The sequence below is a fragment of the Apodemus sylvaticus genome, chromosome 19, assembly GCF_947179515.1.
Source record: "Apodemus sylvaticus chromosome 19, mApoSyl1.1, whole genome shotgun sequence".
Lineage (NCBI taxonomy): Eukaryota > Metazoa > Chordata > Mammalia > Rodentia > Muridae > Apodemus > Apodemus sylvaticus.
Genome location: NC_067490.1, coordinates 57,044,299 through 57,065,564, shown reverse-complemented (window position 1 = coordinate 57,065,564; position 21,266 = coordinate 57,044,299). Strand labels below are relative to the sequence as shown.

The window sequence follows — 21,266 nt, the reverse complement described above, 5'->3', positions numbered from 1 at the left end:
TATTTATCAAGTCTGAAAACTTGATAAACTGCAATTCCTTAAACATTAGCAGGAATAGAGAAAATAGAACATTTATGTATAATTTCTGTTATATATATATATATATATATATATATATATATATATATATTAAACACACACACACACATATATATTGCATTGCATTTCAAAAACATTTTTATTTTCTAGCTGTTACCACAAATTGATTCTCAAAATGGCTATAAGAAACATAACCACAATGAGTGGATTTCTCCTCATGGGGTTCTCTGACAACCATGAGCTGCAGATCTTACAGGCTTTGCTCTTCTTGGTGACATACCTCTTCGGCTCAGCAGGTAACTTCATCATTATCACCATCACAACACTGGACCCACAGCTCCAGTCTCCGATGTATTACTTTCTAAAGCACCTTTCCATTCTGGACTTCTCATCCCTTTCTGTCACAGTTCCCCAGTATATTGAGAGTTCCCTAGCACAAAGTGGCTACATTTCATATGGCCAGTGCATGCTGCAAGTTTTTTTCTTCACAGCTTTGGCCTGGAGTGAGACAGCCATTCTCACAGTGATGTCTTATGACCGCTATGTGGCTATCTGCCTCCCCCTGCACTATGAGGTCATCATGAGTCCCAGAAAGTGCACTTGGGCTGTGGCAGCTGTGTGGCTAAGTGGAGGCATCTCTGGAACTTTATACACAGCAAGTACTCTGTCTATCAGATTCTGTGGTGACAAAATCATTCATCAGTTCTTCTGTGATATCCCCCAGTTGCTCAAGATCTCCTGCTCTAATGATTACTTCAGAGTACTGGGAGTGTCTACTTTCATGTCTGTAGTGGCCTTCGTCTGCTTCATGGGGATTGCTTTCTCCTATGGCCAGATATTCTCCACAGTTCTCAGGATGCCCTCTGCTGAAGGCCGATCTAAGGTCTTCTCCACCTGCCTGCCCCACCTCTTCGTTGTGTCATTTTTTCTCTCAACAGGGATTTGTGCCTATCTAAAGCCAACCCCAGACTCACCAATTGCTTTAGACCTCATGCTCTCTATCTTTTACACAGTACTACCCCCAACCCTCAACCCTGTCTTCTATAGTCTGAGAAATGAGTCCTTGAAGGGAGCTATAAAGAAGTTACTGTTAAGTGAAGAATTCATTGGGGAAAATTATTTTTGTTCTGTTGTTAGTGTCTGTTAACACTGAACACAAAGAATTCTTTTATTATAATGAATATGTTACATATGTAATGTTAAAATAACGATATTTTCTAGAAAATATATATTATAAATCTATTTCATAGCAAGTTTCAATGTTATTCTTTGAACCTATTTCATTAAATTTACTTATAGATTTTTCAAGTTAGTGAAAAATATATGACTATAATCTAGTAATACAAACCCAATTCTTCCTAACTCTTCTAGTCCATTGCCACACTAGTACACATATAAACTTAGTAATAATCCTAACATGTTTATGGAAATATCATAATAATAATAAGCACAAAGGATAATTAGTTACTGGTTACTCAGTTCACCAAATGGATCTTAATTTTAATATTTATCACTTATTTCAAAGATTCATATTACTATCTTTCCATATACAAATTTTAAGGAATAGGATGAAGTATGCCATTTCTATGCATCTCTATATAAAGTAATTAATATAGTTCTCCTGGGTGCCAAGTGTTTAATGTAATTAATATACAAATAAGCCTCAGTTCTTTAACTTGTATTATTTACTATTAATTTTCATTTACTAGTAAGTCATTTTTATAATGTAATCCAAGTAGTCAGGAGGCAGAAGCAGGAAGACCTTTGTGTTGTTTTTAGGCAAGCTTAGTCTGTATAGCAATGATGATAACTGCTAAAAAGTCCTAAAAACTTTCTTGCTCATTCTGAGAGTTAAAAGTCTCTGTCTTAGGCAATTAACACCTGTAGCCTAACAGAGATTAGGGATTAGGTAATGCAGCTTTTGTTCTATTATCTTCACAGAAATGGCTGGGCTCTAACTTTCAGCCTGCTAGTTGATGTCCCGAGGGGAAAAAAAAAACGGACACTTTGAAAAGTGAACTTACCACTTATTTCTAGGTTGTAAAAAAGTTCCCTATGAAAGCTCTCTAAGAGAAAGGGAAAAGCACAATGAATTATGATGATGATGATGATGATGATGATAATGATCTCTTATCTTTGTCTTCAACACTTACATATCTTTCAGAATACATGATTGCATGGTAAAAAGTTCATCACAAGTTTACATATAAATTAAAATTATAAATTGAATAAGGAGTTTACAACACAGAATGTTTACATGCATATCCATTAGGAGTAAACATTCACCACCAGTCAGAGATCTACAGGTTCATGGAGAGTTAAATCCCATAACTAAGTTTTTAGTGAAGTTTTGTATAGATAATCCCAGTCAATATTTTATCTTCTGCCCTAGTACCTATAATAAATGACAGTTCCCTTTAATGAATGTGATGAAAATGGCATATGAATCATACACATCCACACATATGTATGTATGTGGATATCTCAGAGACAGACAGACGGACAAACAGACAGAGACAGAGTCAGAGACAGAAATAAAGGAAAGTAGGATATCTAATAAATAGAGTTTGAGCCATCCTAAGGTAGTGTAGAGATTTGTAGAAAAGAAATTTCTGTGTAGTAAAAAAAATGGCCAAAGATACCAGAAGCTGAAGATATAAATGTTTTTTAATCTAAGTAGGAAAGTATCAAAACATCTTGAGATAATATGGTAAAGTTAAGAGAGTTGTGGATGAGATTATAAATTTTATGTGTAATTCAAAATGAATGGCACAGACCATGCAGCAGTGACCATTGTTATGCTCTGGCAGAGCAGAGCAGACCAGACAAAGAAATTGAGTGTAAACACCACATATCTAACTATAGTTTTTTTTTTTAAGGTAGAAAGATGCAAAATAGATAAGACTTTCCTTAAACCACAAGAATCCTAGCAATTTGAAATAGAAAAATTGTGAAAGTCCTCCCACATTTAATAATTACAAGTAGAGAAATACACTTAAGTAAGCTAATGCTGACTTATCTATCACCTTTTTTCTCAGTTGTCCACCTTGGAGAACTTGTAGCTCTGCTTTTACCCAGTATAAACATTCTTCCTATCTTGTGGAAGGAAGGCTTACTTGACTGGAAATAAAGTTATTGGCTCTGTAACTGAATATGTTAGTTTTGTCTTTTGACATGGAGGGTGAACATACATAAAGAAGTCTATAATTAATATGTTAATGATAAGAAACCAAAAAAATAATACAAATGCAATAAAAGTACTTAAAGAAAACTTCAGCAAACACTGTCACTGAAGATAGATATAGACAATTATGAAAAATTTAGAGTATTAAATGTAAATTAGCCATTTAAATATGGCAGGGTGGTTAGAGTAGAAGAGTAAAAAAAGGTGATTTTATAACATTGTTAAATAAATAGACAACTGTCATGTTTTAATTATAAAATTGTATGAACAAAGAGAAACAATTACATGTACTATTGTAGTGTCTAATTCATATTATATTCTCATATCACATATATCTTTCTCAAAATATCACATTACTCAGGACTGAATGTTGCTATTTTGTTTGAAAACAATTTATAATTCTGAGTCTCTGCACCTGAATTAGGAAACTGACTTTTATCCTGGAAGTTGTAAAATGACTTCATATGAATAAATGTAACTATAGTTATAAATAAGTAGTGTATCTTTTAAAGTGTACAGATGCATTTTTAAGACTGGGTAATATGATACCAGGGGACCACACCCACAAAGTGCCCAGTAGATGTGGGATCAATTCAGCTCTACCAAAACCCCATTGCCCCATGGGTCTGCATATCCAACTGTACCCATGGCAGATCAGTGTGCTTAATCCCAGACCCCACAACCTGCCTGTCTATCAGAAGGTCTGCTCTATCCAGGGACATAGAACCCCATCATCCTTCTGGTCTGCACCTTCATCTGCAGCCATGTCTTAGCAGATTTCCTGCTCCCAGACCCCAATCCCTGAATGTTTCCCAGGAGGACTGCTCTAACCAGGAACAAAGGAGGCCTACTCTAGTGAAAATGGCCATCTTACCAAAAGCAATATACAGATTCAATGCAATTTCCATCAAAATACCAACACAATTCTTTACAGGTCTTGAAAGAACAATTCTCAAGTAATTATGGAAAAAACAAAAACCGAAGATAAGTAAAAATAATCCTGAACAATAAAAGAACATCTGGAAGTATCATTATCCCTGATTTCAAGCTGTAGATTAGGGCAATAGTAATAAAAACTGCATGGATTTGGCATAGAAACTAAAAATTGATCAATGGAATCGAATCAAAGATCCAGAAATAAACCTACATCTAGAAGTTATGATCTGGTTTGTCTCTCATCCCCAAGCTCCCAGAGATAAGATTCAAACTCAAAATATATTTATAAATATCTTAGTCATATAGCTAACCTTCACACTGACTTCAATCATAACTTAAATATCCCATTTATTTTAACCTACATTCTGCCACATGGCAGGTATACTGTGCCCAGGTACCATATGTCTATCTCCTTACACCTTCCAATCTCTTTGGCTTTCTTCGAGAATTCTTTCTGCCTCCTGGATGTCCCACCTTTCATTTCCTGCCTAAGCCATAGGCAATAGGCTTTTTATTTAAGAGATGGCGCATCCATACAATACACAAGGTATTCTCTTTACACCCACATACCTACTGACACATTATTTTTGAGAAAGAAGACAAAACAATATACTAGAGACAGAAGACCATCCTCAAAAATTGATGCTGGTCTAACTGGATGTCTGCATGTAGAATGCAAATAAAACCATATTTATCAACCTGCACAAAACTCGAATCTGTTTGGATCAAAGACCTCAAGACAAACTTAGTAGTTTTATTCACTATATCCAGAAGTAGAAAACAACCTAGATGTCTCTCAGCTCAAGAATGGATGTATATACATTGTTCATTTACACAATGGAATACCATTCAATTATTTAAAAAACAAAGGCATCATGAATTTTGCAGGCAAATGAATGGAAGAAGGAAATATAATCCTGAATGAGGTAACTGAGACCCGAAAGAACGTCATGTATGTTCTGCATTCACTTATACATGGATATTAGTCATAAAGTACATGTTAACCACACTATAATCAAAAGACACCCCCCCAAAAGAACCCAAATAAAAAGGAAGGCCCAAGGGAGCATGGTTCTCTTTTTCTCAGAAAGGGAAATAAAATAGATATTGGAGGTGGAGTGGGGGAACTGGGCAGGGAAGCAGGATGGGGTGGGTATCAGATGTAGAGAAAGCAGTGGAGAGAGATGAAAATCAGCAGTGAGTAGGGGCAATCAGGAGGATGTGCCTGACACCTAGAATCAGGGAAGCGTCTGTGAGCCTACTGAGGTAAGTCTAGCTGAGGCTCCTAAAGATGAGAGATATGGATGAGTGGCCAATTCATGTAGACAAGTTGGACTTTCAATAGGGAGATAAGGACTGCAACCCACCCACAGAACCTTCGGCCCAATCCATATAGTACTTTTTGTCCAATAAATAAAAGTCTTTCACAGATTAATAACAACAAGAACTAAATAAATATAGAAGTAAATAAATGATCATTGGGAACCTGATGCCTGAGTATTAATATCTTGGTTATGGGGCTAGGTAGGATGCTTCTAAGACCTTCCCCATTCTCTGTTACTAGAGACCCAATATTCCAGGTTGTCCCTAGTGAGCAGCTTCCTCTCCCCCTTCCATGCCTTCTGTAGATACCACACACCATTCCCATCTGCTCTTCTTTTCCAGACTCATCTGTGTCTGAGTCCTCAACTACAGGCATATATTGCCTTTTCAACCAACAGGCCATGCCTGACAGGAGACTAAATAGGCTGTCAAAAGACCTACCTCATAATCTGTTATCCCCAACCAATTCTCAGTTTCTTTTGACACTGGAAAAGAATACAAGAGAAAGGAAGCTTCATTGGCCCCTTTCTATGCTTGTTGTAGATACCAAAACCATCCTCACCTGCTTTTCTCTTCCTTCCTCATCTGTGTCTAAAACAAGTGCTGTGGGCAGACATACTTACTAAGCACATGTCCTGACTGCCAGAAGACTAACAAGAAGACCTACCACACTATTTGTTACCCCACACCCAATGTTCATGGAGGGTGCTAGCACAGGGCATCAGAAGCAGCTCCACATCTCACCTATCTATAACTCCTTTTCATTGCTAAAGATGATCTTTTGCTGGACTCCTACACCAGCAAACATTCCTTCTTAAACACAAAAAAGGCAACACTCAGCCAATAAGACTCTGAAAATCCAGAGAGTAAAAAATCCAGAAAGTAAATCTCCATCAAAACAAGACAATGCCCAGAAATCAGCACCTAGACATATAGTCACCTCAAACACAGATGTCTATACACCAGCATAGAAACATAAGAGCCAAGAAAATATGTCACCAACATAGCCAAGCTATCCTACCACAGCAGGACCTGAATATTCCAACACAGCTGAAAAAAAAAGAAAAGGATCTTAAAACCAAATATATAAAGATGCTTCCTAAATAGGAACTGAATAATTCCCTTACAAACAAATCCAGGAAAATGAAATAAAACAATGAGAGAAAAACCAAAGAAAACAAGAGAACCAAAGAAACACATGAAATTGTTCAAGGTCTAAAAGTGGAAATAGAAACAATAAAGACAACAGAAACTAACAGAATCTTAGAAATGAAAATTTTAGGACTGCAACAAAGATCTACAGAAACATGGTTCAACCACGAAATAGACATGGAAGAATCTCAGTAATTGAGGTGACAATAGAAGAAATAGATACATCAGTCAAAGAAAATGTTAAATCTCAAAAATTCCTGGCACAAAACATCCAGGAACTCTGGGTCAAAAACTATAAATAAGAGGAATAGAGGAAAGAGAAAAATCTCAGGTCAAATATGTAGAAACTATTTTCAATAAGTTCAAGGGAAATTTTCCTCACCTAAATGAGAGGATCCCTATGAAGATACAAAATACTAGATGGGTTAGTCCAGAAAAGAAAGTCCCATTGCCACATAATAATCAAAATATTAACATTGAGAACTAAGAAAGAATATAAAAAACTGAAATGGGAAAAACAAACAAATAAACAAGCCATGTAACATATAAATGCAGAACTATTAGAATTATACCTGTCTTCTCAATACTCTAAAAGGCGGAAGGGTTTGGACACATGTGCTGCAGACCCTAAGAAACTACAGGTGACAGCTGAGATTATCACACCCAGAAATGTTTCAGTCACCATAAATGGAGAAAAGAAGATATTCCATGATAAAGTCAGATTTAAGCAATATCTGTCTATAAATAGCCCTATACAGAAAGGGCTATATAGTGCTATAAAGAAAAATTCTAACCCAAGCAGGTTAACTACACACATGAAACATAGGAAATAAGTAATCTCACATTATCAGCAAAACCAAAAGAATGCAAACAAACATATGAACCCACCTGTGGATTCTCAAAGAGAGGGTGGAGTGAGGACCTAGGGGCAAAAGACACGAGAAATGGAGACAAGACAGGATTCTGATCAAGTCAAGACAAGTATGATAAGAGCTTCAAGTCTCTGAAGAAAGAAACTGAAGAAGATATCAGAAGATGGAAATATATTTTATGTTTACCGATTAGTAGGATTAACATAGTAAAATGGCCATCTTACTGTCAGATGTGACATAGGTGCCAATGAGCCTGCATGACAGTTTTGGCTGCAGGATCAAGGTCAACATGATATATACATCTCTGGCTGTCCAGTGTACAGATGATGTTGCTCTTTCATGTATGATTGAAATTTTTATTTTGCCTTAGTCATATTAGTCTTCAAATATAACTTTGGTAAAAATTTCTGGGAAAGGGGTTGAGGTCATTACTAGAGAAGGAAATGGCTTTGGTGTCTATAAGAACAAACTCCTCTGGCCCTGCTATACCAACAGTCAACCCAGGCATAATGGGACAAGGGAATCTGGATGTAAAGGATGAATACCTTAATTGTTCTCTGGGAAGTTTTAAGCAACTCATGATGATTAAGTTGTATCAGGAAATATTTGAAGTAGGAAATGTTTTTGAGAAATGTGAAACTTCAGTAGTTAAGAGAATTGACTAAAGGAAAGGTAACACTGGGTCTGGGTCACTAAGGACATGGATATCCACAGAAAATACAAATGATAAGATGGAGGAAAAAAGAGCTGGGTCTACTGGACTAGTGAGCAGTGGTGAGAGACCACAGGAGGGGAGATCTCTGTTAATAGACAATTCAGACAAGAAATATTATTGTGGAAAACTGTTGCTGGAATTTACAACCCCAATAATCCCATATAATAAACACACATTCCAGGCTGGAGAGATGGCTCAGTGGTTAAGAGCACTTATTGCTCTTCCAGAGGTCCTAAGCTCAAATCCCAGCAACCAAATGGTGGCTCACAACCATCTATAATGAGATCTGCTGCCTTCTTCTGGGGTGTCTGAAGACAGCTACAGCGTACTTACATATATTAAATAAATAATTCTTTAAAACACACACACATGGGCTAGAGAGATGGCTCAGTGGTTAAGAGCACCGACTGCTCTTTCAAAGGTCCTGAGTTCAATTCCCAGCAACCACATGGTGGCTAACAACTATCTGTAATGGGATCCTGTGCTCTCTTCTGGTGTATCCAAAGACAGATACAGTGTACTCATATACACAAAATAAATAAATAATTCTTTAAAAAAATAAATAAAACACACACACACATTCCAGTTATTACAATTATAAGCTATAAGTCTGGGTTGGGCAGATAAACAGTACACTAACTTATATGCCAGCTATAAGATCCTTGCTACTTATGGTTTCTTCTGGCTACATTGTACTGTCCTCTTGTTCCTGCTCCCTCTCTCTCCCATTCCCCTCCCCCCTCTCTATCTACATGTTCATGGCTAGCCTCCTCTCTCTCTCTCTCTCTCTCTCTCTCTCTCTCTCTCTCTCTCTATCTCTCTCTCCTCTCTCCCTCCCTTTCTCTGTTTCTGTTTCTGTCTCTATTACCCTCTCAACTCCCCTCCCCATGTCTGGAATAAATTCTATTCTATACTATACTGTCATGTGGCTGGTCTCTCAGGGGGAAGGTTTGCCTCAGCATGAGACTGCAGAGGCACCCCATTTCCCCACACCTCACTGCAAATTCAACAAACATATTCCTTCTCCTCTTTATTTTTACAAAACACAACACTAAGCACTAGTAAGTCCTTTACATCTTCAATTCTACTCTTTACCACGAGAGTTTAATATTGGATTGCTACCTAACACATGAGATGCAACTTCCACAAAATTAACTCCAACTGTACCTCATACCTTAGAAACTAGGATTCTCCAAGTTTAGCATCCTGCCAACGATAATTAGACACACACACAAGACTCTGGGCAGATGCAGGTCTCACAGTGAAGTTATTCAAAGGCTGTCTCTGGGTTCAGGAGTGGTAACATCACAAGGGACTCTACAGATGGCAGCAGGTTCCCACCTACCCGGGTGGGGGGTGGGGTGGAGAAGACTCACCAAACCAGCTCTCACAGTTCAACCCCCTGCTTCTCCACACTGTTAGCAATAACCTGTGCTCACCTTGTTGAAACTTTGGAGCTTGCCTGATTGCAACTCATAGCACTTAGTAGCAGAGATCAGAGCATAGCCCACCAAACCACTCAAGCAGGCACACAGAAGAACCTGCCTCCTCTTTGACTGGCAGGTCCGTTTGAAGGGTCTGATTGGCCAGTGTGCTTTGAGTGACATGAGCACCGCCCCTAGGGTTCAAGCTTGCTGGAAGTACACAACTGAGTGCTTCCTGTCTGAGACTTCCAAATCTAGAGGCAGACCGCGTTTTGAATCTTCAGGGATTTGCACTTCAGTAGTATTTTTGTCTGTCCTCCAATAGTTTACTCATCTGTCTTTCAACCCGGGCACAGAGAGGACCCATCACTCCTGTTTATACTGCCAAGCTGCCAGCTTCAGGCCTTTCTGGGCATTGAGCTTGTGCTAACCAGGACTTCAAAGATTGCTTGAGCTCCCCTCACAGGACTCAGTAGGCACTTCCCATTCTTCCTCCTGGAAAGGAGGTAGATAGTATGCATAGCCTAGTACTCAACTTGCAGTGGTGTTATTAATCTGTCCTTCAAATGGAAGCGTGCTCAGAATATTAACAATTGAAGAGAGATTTTTAGGAAACAAGAGTTGTTTTGCTTGTGGCTTCATGCTGGGTTCAGAGTAACTGCAGCTACTTCTTACCTGGTGGGTATGAGACAAGCCTGATTTGTATGGAGTGTGAAACATGCACAGATCTGTTAAGGACATTTCACTGCTTTTTGTTTGAGTAGGTAAAAGGCAACTGTCTTTCTTCAGGAATTACTTTGATTATATCAGATTGGAAAATCAATTTTTATCTATACCATTTAAAACCATGGTGTGAAGTGTTGAGGATTTTGTGGTCAACAAGATCTATTGGCTATGTAAAGACATATTTTTTTTATGTCTCAGGCTGTCTCAGAGCTGATCTCAAGTAACAGGATCAGTGCATACATAACCAGCCTGTTCATAGACAAAAGAAGCATTATTGTGAGGACAGATAAGTAGTATGCTAACCAGCCTGTTAGAGATTAGGATACTAGCAGTGATACACATTTCATTACCAAGATTGACCAGAAATTTGTCTCTAAGCCATAACAAAGTAGTAACTCTGAGTTACAAACAGCCACCAACCTCATATCAAAGAACAGGCCACTAACAACATGCTCAAGGGGGCTTTATTAGGGCCTGGTGTGCCATAAAGGCCCAGTTTTCTTCTTGAGAAAAAGCATAGTTCTGTCACATGGACAAGACTACATCAGATGACAACCATTTGAAAAGGAAAAAAACAATGCTGTGTTGAGGGCTGGCCTAATTAAGTAAGTCTTTCTACATGGCTCTCATGTATGAAAAAGGAGCATAGCTCCTTCTCAAACCCAAAAAATTGCTTGCCAGAGCCAGTAACAGCCTGAAGCCTAGGTCTTGGGATCTTTCCCTAAGGCCATGATGTGTTGAGAATAAAACAGAGCTCTTTCTCTGAAGCCAGGAATATGCTTGGAGTTGGAAATGGTTTGGGGGTCCCTGCCTTTCTGGAGGATTGCTTCAGATCCTCAGAACCCAGCTTTTCCTACTACATGGAACTGTAGTTATCAGTCCCAAGCCTACTGTAGGCTTGGTTGGTAATGTTTTTGAGATACCCTGTGTTCCCCTTGTGCCACATTGTTTTATTAGATTCCTCATGATTTTGTCCCAGTGCATGATCATTTCTGCTAACTTCATAGAAGGTCCCTATTTCCTACCATTTCCCCCCTGTAAATAGTATACAAAATGGTACTCTTCTTATGATAATAATTTTTATTAATTTATTTATTTTAAATCCTGACCACAACTTCTAATCCCTTCCTCTTATGTCATCTGGAAGTCATCCTCCTGTTCTCCCTTTCTCCTCAGAATAGGCTCAGAAGAAGGGAGGCCTTCCATGGATAACAGCCCATCTTAGCATATGAAGTTGTAGTCAGACTAAGCACATCTATTATGCCTAGGCAAGGCAGCCCAGTTAAAGGAAAGGGATCCAAATGCAGGCAATATAGTTCCTGCTCTTAGGAGTTCCACCTGAAGACAAAGCTGCATTACTGTTATATATGTGCCTAGGGCCTATGTCTGTCCCATGTATGCTCTCTGGTGGTTCAGTCTTGCTAGGCCCCTATATGCCCAGAGAAGTTGGTTCTGTATGTGTTCTTGTGTCCTTGAACTCTCTGGGTTCTTCATTCCTTCATCCCCCCTCTTCCATATGATTCTCCACGCTCTGCCTAATATTTGGTTATTGGTCTCTGCAAGCGTTTCCATCAGTTGCTAAGTAAAGTCTCACAGATGACAGTTATGCTAAGCACCTGTCTGGAAGAATAGCAGAATATCACTAATAGTATAAAGGATAGGCTCTCTCTCATGGCATGGGTTTCAAGCTGGGCCAGTCTTTTGGTTGGGCATTCTATCAATTTCTGTTCCAACTTTTCCCATGCATATCTTGTTGGCAGGAGAAATTGTTGGTCTATGGCTTTGTGGCTGGACTGGTGTCACAGTCCTTTGATTGCAAGTCTTACTTAAGTACAGGGCAATACATTTCAGGATCTATATTCTCCATTGTTAGGAGTTTTAACTAGAGTCACCCTCATATGTTTCTGGAAATTTACATTTTTCTAGGTTTCTAACTTGCTCCAGAGATCCTTCCCCTATTTCAGTTCTCTCTCCCCCTACACAAGATGCTCTTCTTAAGAAGTTTACTTGGCATAAGACATACCTTGTGCAAGACCTCCCAATTACAGCTTTCATAATTTCTACCTCCTATTTTTCCTATCTTTCTCATCTTCTGGCACCTCCACCTCCGGATTCTGTCACTAAAGAAAGACCCGCTCATCTCTGGGTCCTTGCAAGAGGGAAGAGGGGCTTCCGGGCAGCCAGCAGGGAGAAGTCCGTGTGCTCCTGTGAATCCAGCGGGCCCCAGCAGGAGCCTTCAGGTGACTGCTTTGGGATCTGAACAGCCTAGGCCACAGCACTCGGTCTCCAGGAAGTGCGGGAGACCTGGTGTGCACCCAGAGGCAGTCTGGGAGCTCACAGCACAGCTTGCTCCTGTGGCACAGTGCTTAGGTTCCAGTCCTGAGGCCTCTGGCGGGAGCCCTCAGATCTCTCCGCTTCCGGATCCAGATCAGCCTGGGCGGCAACACCACATCTCCAGGTCCTGCAAGAGGCAAGAGGGGCTTCCGGGCAGCCAGGGGGGAGAAGTCTCTGTGCTCCGGCGAATCCAGCAGGCCACAGCAGGAGCCTTCAGGTGTCTGCTTCGGGATCTGAACAACCTGGGCAACAGCATCCTGTCTCCAGGCAGTGCAGGAGGTAAGCTGTGCACCAGAGGCCAACTGGGAAGGGGCAGCTTGCACTGGTGAGTCCAGCATTAACAAGACCAACTAACACCAGTGAGAACTAGATGGCAAAAGGCAAATGCATGAACGTCACTAACAGAAATCAAGGCAATATGGCAACATCTGAACCCAATTCTCCTTTACCAGCATGTCCTGGATACCCCATCACACCAGTAAAACAAGATTTGGATTTAAAATCACTGGTCATGATGCTGGTACAGGAACACATCAAGGACATACTTAAAGAAATTCAGGAGAAAATGGATCAAAAGTTAGAAGCCCTTGCAAGGGAAACACAAAAATCATTGAAAGAAATCCAGGAGAATGCAAAAGCCAATAATGAGGAAACGCAAAAAACACTTAAAGAAATACAGGAGAACTTTGGTCAACAGGCTGAGGTCATGAAAGAGGAAACACAAAAATCTCTTAAAGAATTACAGGAAAGCACAAACAAACAAGTGAAGGAGCTAAGCAAAACCATCCAGGATCTAAAATCAGAAGTAGAAACAACTGAGAAAACTCAAAGGGAGACAACTTTGGAGATAGAAAGCCTTGGGAAGAAATCAGGGGACGGAGATGCAAATATCAACAACAGAATACAAGAGATAGAAGAAAGAATCTCAGATGCTAAAGATACCATAGAAACCATGGACTCAACAGTTAAAGAAAATGCAAAATGCAAAAAGCTTGTAACCCAAAATATCCACGAAATCCAGGACACAATGAGAAGACCAAACCTAAGGATTATAGTCATAGATGAGAGTGAAGATTTATAACTTAAAGGGCCAGCAAATATCTTCAATAAAATTATGGAAGAAAACTTCCCTAACCTAAAGAGAGAGATGCCCATGAATATACAAGAAGCCTACAGAACTCCAAACAGACTGGACCAGAACAGAAATACTTCCCGTCACATAATAATCAAAACACCAAATGTACTAAACAAAGAAAGAATATTAAAAGCAGTAAGAGAAAAAGGCCAAGTAACATATAAAGGAAGACCTATCAGAATCACAGCAAACTTTTCACCTGAGACTATGAAGGCTAGAAGATCTTGGGCAGATCTCAGGCAGACGCTAAGAGAACACAAATGCCAGCCAAAACTACTATATCCAGCAAAACTATCAATCACCGTAGATGGAGAAACTAAGATATTCCATGACAAAACCAAGTTTACCCAATATCTATCCACAAACCCAGCCCTACAAAGGATAATAGGAGAAAAACACAAACACAAGGAGGGAAACTTCAACCTGGAAAAAGCAAGATAGTAGCCTTTCATCAAACCCAAAAGAAGTTAACCAATCAAATTTAAAAAATAACGTCAAAAATGACAGGAAGTAACAATCACTATTCCTTAATATCTCTTAACATCAATGGGCTCAATGCCCCAATAAAAAGACATAGACTAACTGACTGAATACGCAAACAGGACCCTACATTTTGCTGCTTACAGGAAACACACCTCAGGGTCAAAGACAAACACTACCTTAGAGTAAAAGGCTGGAAGACAATTTTACAAGCAAATGGTCTCAGGAAACAAGCTGGAGTAGCAATTTTAATATCAGATAAAATTGACTTTCAACCCAAAGTCATCAAAAGAGACTCTGAGGGACACTTCTTGCTGGTCAAAGGAAAAATACAACAAGAAGAACTCTCAATCCTGAACATCTATGCTACAAATGCAAGGGCACCCTCTTTCGTAAAAGAAACTTTATTAAAGCTCAAAGCACACATTGCACCTAACACAATAATTGTGGGTGACTTCAACACTGCACTTTCCTCAATGGACCGGTCAGGAAAACAGAAACTAAACAGGGACACAGTGAAACTAATTGAAGCTTTGGACCAATTAGATTTAATAGATATATATAGAACATACTATCCTAAAGCAAAAGAATATACCTTTTTCTCAGCACCTCATGGTACCTTCTCCAAAATCGTCCATATAATTGGTCACAGGACAGACCTCAACAAATATAAGAAGATTGAACTCATCCCATGCCTCCTATCAGATCACTATGGAGTAAAAGTGGTCTTCAATAGCAACAAAAACAACAGAAAACCCACATACACGTGGAAACTGAACAATATTCTACTCAATGATACCTTGGTCAAGGAAGAAATAAAGAAAGAAATTAAAGACTTTTTAGAAAACAATGAAATGAAGACACAACATACCCAAATCTATGGGACACAATGAAAGCAGTGCTAAGAGGAAAACTCATAGCCCTGAGAGCCCCCAAAAAGAAAATGGAGAGAGCATACATTACCAGCTTAATGACACACCTGAAAGCCCTGGAACAAAAAGAAGCTATCTCACCCAGGAGGAGTAGAAGGCAGGAAATCATCAAACTCAGGGCCGAAATCAATCAAGTAGAAACAAAAAGAACCATACAAAGAATCAACAAAACCAGGAGCTGGTTCTTTGAGAAAATCAACAAGATAGATAAACCCTTAGCCAGACTGACCAAAGGGCATAGAGAAAGTATCCAAATTAACAAACTTAGAAATGAAAAGGGAGATATAACAACGGAAACTGAGGAAATCCAAAAAATCATCAGATCCTACTACAAGAGCCTGTACTCAATACAACTAGAGAATCTGGAGGAAATGGACAATTTCCTTGACAGATACCAAGTACCAAAATTAAATCAGGACCAAGTAGATCATCTATCTAAACAGTCCCATAATGCCTAAAGTAATAGAAGGAGTCACAGAAAGTCTTCCAACCAAAAAAAGCACAGGACCAGATGGTTTCAGTGCAGAATTCTATCAGACCGTCAAAGAAGAGTTAATACCAATACTCTTCAAACTATTCCACAAAATAGAAACAGTAGGAACACTACCCAATTCCTTCTACGAAGCCACAATTACGTTGATACCAAAACTACACAAAGATCCAAGAAAGAAAGAGAACTTTAGACCAATTTCCCTTATGAACATCGATGCAAAAATACTCAATAAAATTCTTGCCAACCGAATCCAAGAATGCATCAAAACGATCATCCACCATGATCAAGTAGGTTTTATCCCGGGAATGCAGGGTTGGTTCAATATACGGAAATCCATCAATGCAATCCACTACATAAGCAAACTCAAAGAAAAAAACCACATGGTCATTTCATTGGATACTGAAAAAGCATTTGACAAAATTCAGCATCCTTTCATGCTTAAAGTCTTGGAAAGAACAGGAATTCAAGGCCCATACCTAAACATAGTAAAAGCAATATACAGCAAACCGGTAGCCAGCATCAAACTAAATGGAGAGAAACTTGAAGCAATCCCACTAAAATCAGGGACTAGACAAGGCAGCCCCCTTTCTCCTTATCTTTTCAATATTGTACTTGAGGTACTAGCTCGGGCAATTCGACAACAGAAGGAGGTCAAAGGGATAAGTCAAAGGAAGGAAAGGAAAGAAAAGGAAGGAAAGAAGTCAAACTATCATTATTTGCAGATGACATGATAGTCTACCTAAGTGACCAAAAAAACTCCACTAGAGAACTCCTACAGCTGATAAACAACTTCAGCAAAGTGGCAGGTTATAAAATCAACTCAAGCAAATCAGTGGCCTTCCTATTCTCAAAGGATAAGCAGTCTGAGAAAGAAATTAGGGAAATGACCCCCTTTACAATAGCCACAAACAGTATAAAGTATCTTGGGGTGACTCTTACCAAACATGTGAAAGATCTGTATGACAAGAACTTCAAGACTCTGAAGAAGGAAATGGAAGAAGACCTTAAAAAATGGGAAAACCTCCCATGCTCATGGATTGGTAGAATCAATATAGTTAAAATGGCCATTTTGCCAAAAGCAATATACAGATTCAATGCAATACCCATCAAAATCCCAACTCAATTCTTCACAGAGTTAGAACGAGCAATTATCAAATTCATCTGGAATAACAAAAATCCCAGGATAGCTAAAACTATTCTCAGCAACAAAAGAAATTCTGGGGGAATTAGTATCCCTGACCTCAAGCAATACTACAGAGCAATAGTGTTAAAAACTGCATGGTATTGGTACAGTGACAGGGAGGAGGATCAATGGAACAGGATTGAAGATCCAGAAATGAACCCACACACCTATGGCCACTTGATCCTCGACAAAGAGGCTGAAAACATCCAATGGAAAAAAGATAGCCTTTTCAACAAATGGTGTTGGTTCATCTGGAGGTCCGCATGCAGAAGAATGCGAATTGATCCATCCTTGTCTCCTTGTACTAAGCTCAAATCCAAATGGATCAAGGACCTCCACATAAAGTCAGACACTCTGAAGCTAATAGAAAAAAAAACTGGGGAAGACCCTTGAGGACATCAGTACAGGGAGAAAGTTTCTGAACAGAACACCAATAGCGAATGCTCTAAGATCAAGAATTGACAAATGGGACCTCATAAAATTACAAAGTTTCTGTAAGGCAAAGGACACCATCAAGAGGACAAATCGGCAACCAACAAATTGGAAAAAGATCTTCACCAATCCTACATCAGATAGAGGGCTAATATCCAATGTATATAAAGAACTCAAGAAGTTAGACTCCAGAAAACCAAACAACCCTATTAAAAAATGGGGTACATAGTTAAACAAAGAATTCTCACCTGAAGAACTTTGGATGGCAGAGAAGCATCTTAAAAAAATGCTCAACTTCATTAGTCATTAGGGAAATGCAAATCAAAACAACCCTGAGATTTCACCTTACACCAGTCAGAATGACTAAGATTAAAAATTCAGGAGACAGCAGGTGTTGGAGAGGGTGTGGAGAAAGAGGAACACTCCTCCACTGCTGGTGGGGTTGCAAATTGGTACAACCACTCTGGAAATCAGTCTGGCGGTTCCTCAGAAAACTGGGCACCTCACTTCCAGAAGATCCTGCTATACCACTCCTGGGCATATACCCAGAGGATTCCCCACCATGTAATAAGGATACATGCTCTACTATGTTCATAGCAGCCCTATTTATAATTGCCAGATGCTGGAAAGAACCCAGGTATCCCTCAACAGAAGAGTGGATGCAAAAAATGTGGTATATCTACACAATGGAGTACTATTCAGCCATTAGAAACAATGAATTCATGAAATTCTTAGGCAAATGGATGTAGCTAGAGAACATCATACTAAGTGAGGTAACCCAGACTTAAAAGGTGAATCATGGTATGCACTAATTAATAAGTGGATATTAGCCTAGAAAACTGGAATACCCAAAACATAATCCACACATCAAATGAGGTACAAGAAGAAAGGAGGAGTGGCCCCTTGTTCTGGAAAGAGTCAGTGAAGCAGTATTCGGCAAAACCAGAATGGGGAAGTGGCAAGGGGTGGTTGGGAGGACAGGGGGAGAGAAGGGGGCTTACGGGACTTTCAGGGAGTGGGGGGCTAGAAAAGGGGAAATCATTTGAAATGTAAATAAAATAAGTATCGAATAAAAAAAATGTACCAATGCAAAAAAAAAGTTTGGATTATATATTATATGCTCTCAATTACTTTCTGTATTTACTCAGCTTAATGCTTATAGAAGAAAATGGACGTTATGAATTATGAAAAGCAAAGTAAATTGTTAAGAGTAAAAGATACTTTAGTCTTATAAATTATTTTGATAGTTTAAGAGTTTAGACTGTCCTGTATTCTAACTATTTAGAAAAAAAAATACAATCCCATTTAGAGATGTTGGTATTCATGCCTGCAATTTCGTTTAACTTCTTAAAATAGGCATAACCTCCAGCAGAAGTACATATGCATGTGTACTTGTAAGTTCCCACTGCTGCTATTTACAACATCCAAGTGGGCAACCACTCTTTATTTAGAGATTTGTATCGTCAGTTTCTCTCACTTTTTCTCCTTTCTTCTCTATTTTGTGGAGATTTGGGCTGTAAAACGACTTTAACCACCAAATTAAAGTTACTTTTTTGAGGCTATAACTTCTATTTCTTCTGGGTTATCAGGGCTGAGGTAATGATGAACAGTGGAGCAACTATTAGTGCTATTAGTGACAATGCTCATGGTAATGAATAGAGGGTTCAGTCCAGAAGAGCATTGGCTCCTTATCCACAGGGCTTATCTTTGATTTCCAGAACCTAGAAAAGTTCAAAACTGTCTATAAGTCCAATCATGGGGGATCAGACACTCTTCTGGCCTATTCTGATACCAGGAATGCACTTGGTATACACAGTGTACAACTTTATCTGCCTAAGTTAAATGGATTTCAATTTTTTTTTTACATGACATACACAAAGAAAACCCTTTTTACAATAGGGAATCAAAATGCATGTGCCTTTTCACCATTTGCATAACTGGTGCTCTAAGCGGTCAGAAAAATGCATGAGTTTTCCTAGAATTGAGAATACGGGCAAACCTCATCATCTGATGTGGGTTCTAGGAACCAAACTTGGGTATGCAATGTGAGCATTACAACTAAACCTGCAGCTCTCATACATCTGCTTATAATGCAAAGGATGAAGATGTTCCATTACTATTCTGACTCCTATCACTTGAAGATGATGTAGGCCCTGCTAGACATTTGTCGAAGGATTCAATAGTTTTATGCGCCTCTGTAAATGGTCTCTACACACTGCTTATTTTTTATTATTAATACAGTTTTCTTTTTGGCTTTGGTTTTGTCGAGACAGGGTTTCTCTGTATAGCCCTGGCTGTCCTGAAACTCACTCTGTAGACCAGGCTGGCCTCGAACTCAGAAATCTGCCTGCCTCTGCCTCTCAGAGTGCTGGGATCACAGATGTGTGTCATCACTGCCCGGCATTAATACAGTTTTCTAACGTGACAAAAGATAACAAAATGTTACCTTTGAGTCAGTCAGAGTCCAGTCAGATTATATTAGAAATTTTTTCATAATTTAAGATATACTCTTTATTTTTAGAATACTTTTGAGATAGGATATCTTCACATAGTCAAGTCTGTCTTTCAGGTGTTAGGACTACAGAAACATACCTTTAAGGCTAGCTGAGATGTATTTTTAAAATAACCTATCTTTTGAATTGGAGAATGAAAAGATACATTCACAAAGGAACCTTCATTGTTTTGAAGAATAGCAGTACATCTTGAAATTCTACAATAATTTAATCTGGCAAATCAATTTATGTATTCTCATTAATTAGGTTATTACTTTGTTAATATTATACAATTAAAATATTTGAACTGTGTTTGTATATATATATATACCTGTGTTATGGTGTGCATGCAACAGGTAGAGGACAACTTACTGGTGTCTAGTATCTATTTTGCTTTTGTGAGTTCTACAAATGAATCCCAGGAAGTGATTTGGTTCAAGTGATCTCACTGGCCCTTTTTTGGACTTAAAAGTTACTTATTGGATGTGGTGGTGTGTGAGTGTGCATATGGTACAGGCCAAGTGTTATAATCTGAAAAGAAGAGAAACATCTGTAGGAGTAATATGGTTCTCCCAGACATTAAACTCAGGTCATCAGGCTTAGAAACAACAAACTTTACCCTTTACTGTGACAATTCTCTGGCATTCATTTCTGGTTCTGAGCAATTGTTATGAACAGTTGTTTACTCTTAACAATAAGCAAACACATTCCCTCCAAAAGATAGCAACATACCATTTTCATTTACAAATAGGATTTATTATTTCAATTATCTTGTTTTCTCCATTCTTAGATGACAATGTTTACATTCTGAGAAGAATACAATGTTTTACTGATATTGTAATGTTTCAACTAATCTTATTCTAGTATCATGAGAGAGATAGCTCACTGGGAACTATCTGTGGTGTGCAAAGCTGGCAACCTAATATTGATCATCATATAAAGATGTCCAAATAGACCCCACAAACCTCTCTTCCTGCAGATATGTGTCATGGCACTAAAAACTCATAATAACATTACACACACACGCACACGCACACACACACACACACACACACACACACATACACACACACATTTATTTTTCCTTAAATGAACCCCATTGCTACTATATTATCTAGCATTTCTAAATAATTCCCTTAGGAGACAGGGCTTCAAATTGAAAGTCAATCATGGGTAGAAGCTATACTGTTATGTAGATTATAACACTTGGTCTATACCATATGCACACTCATACACCACCACATCCAAAAAGTGTTCTGCTTGAGAGAGCTTTGTGAAAATCACCAGACAACTCAGTTTTTGCAAACCAAATTAGTCTTTTATTTTCATATAAACTCCATAGTCCACCCGAGATTCCCTTTTGATTATCCAACAAATCACTGTCTTATGATCTTATCCCCTTGATTCTTAGAAA

At 38.8% G+C, this 21,266-nt stretch overlaps 1 protein-coding gene across 1 annotated transcript; it reads left to right on the top strand.

Annotated features, from left to right (window-relative positions):
- Positions 1 to 214: 214 nt before the first annotated feature.
- On the top strand, positions 215 to 1,186 carry LOC127669848 (olfactory receptor 14J1-like). The gene has a single exon (XM_052164063.1). The coding sequence runs from the start codon at positions 215 to 217 to the stop codon at positions 1,184 to 1,186; it is 972 nt and encodes a 323-aa protein (XP_052020023.1).
- The last annotated feature ends 20,080 nt before the right edge of the window (positions 1,187 to 21,266 follow it).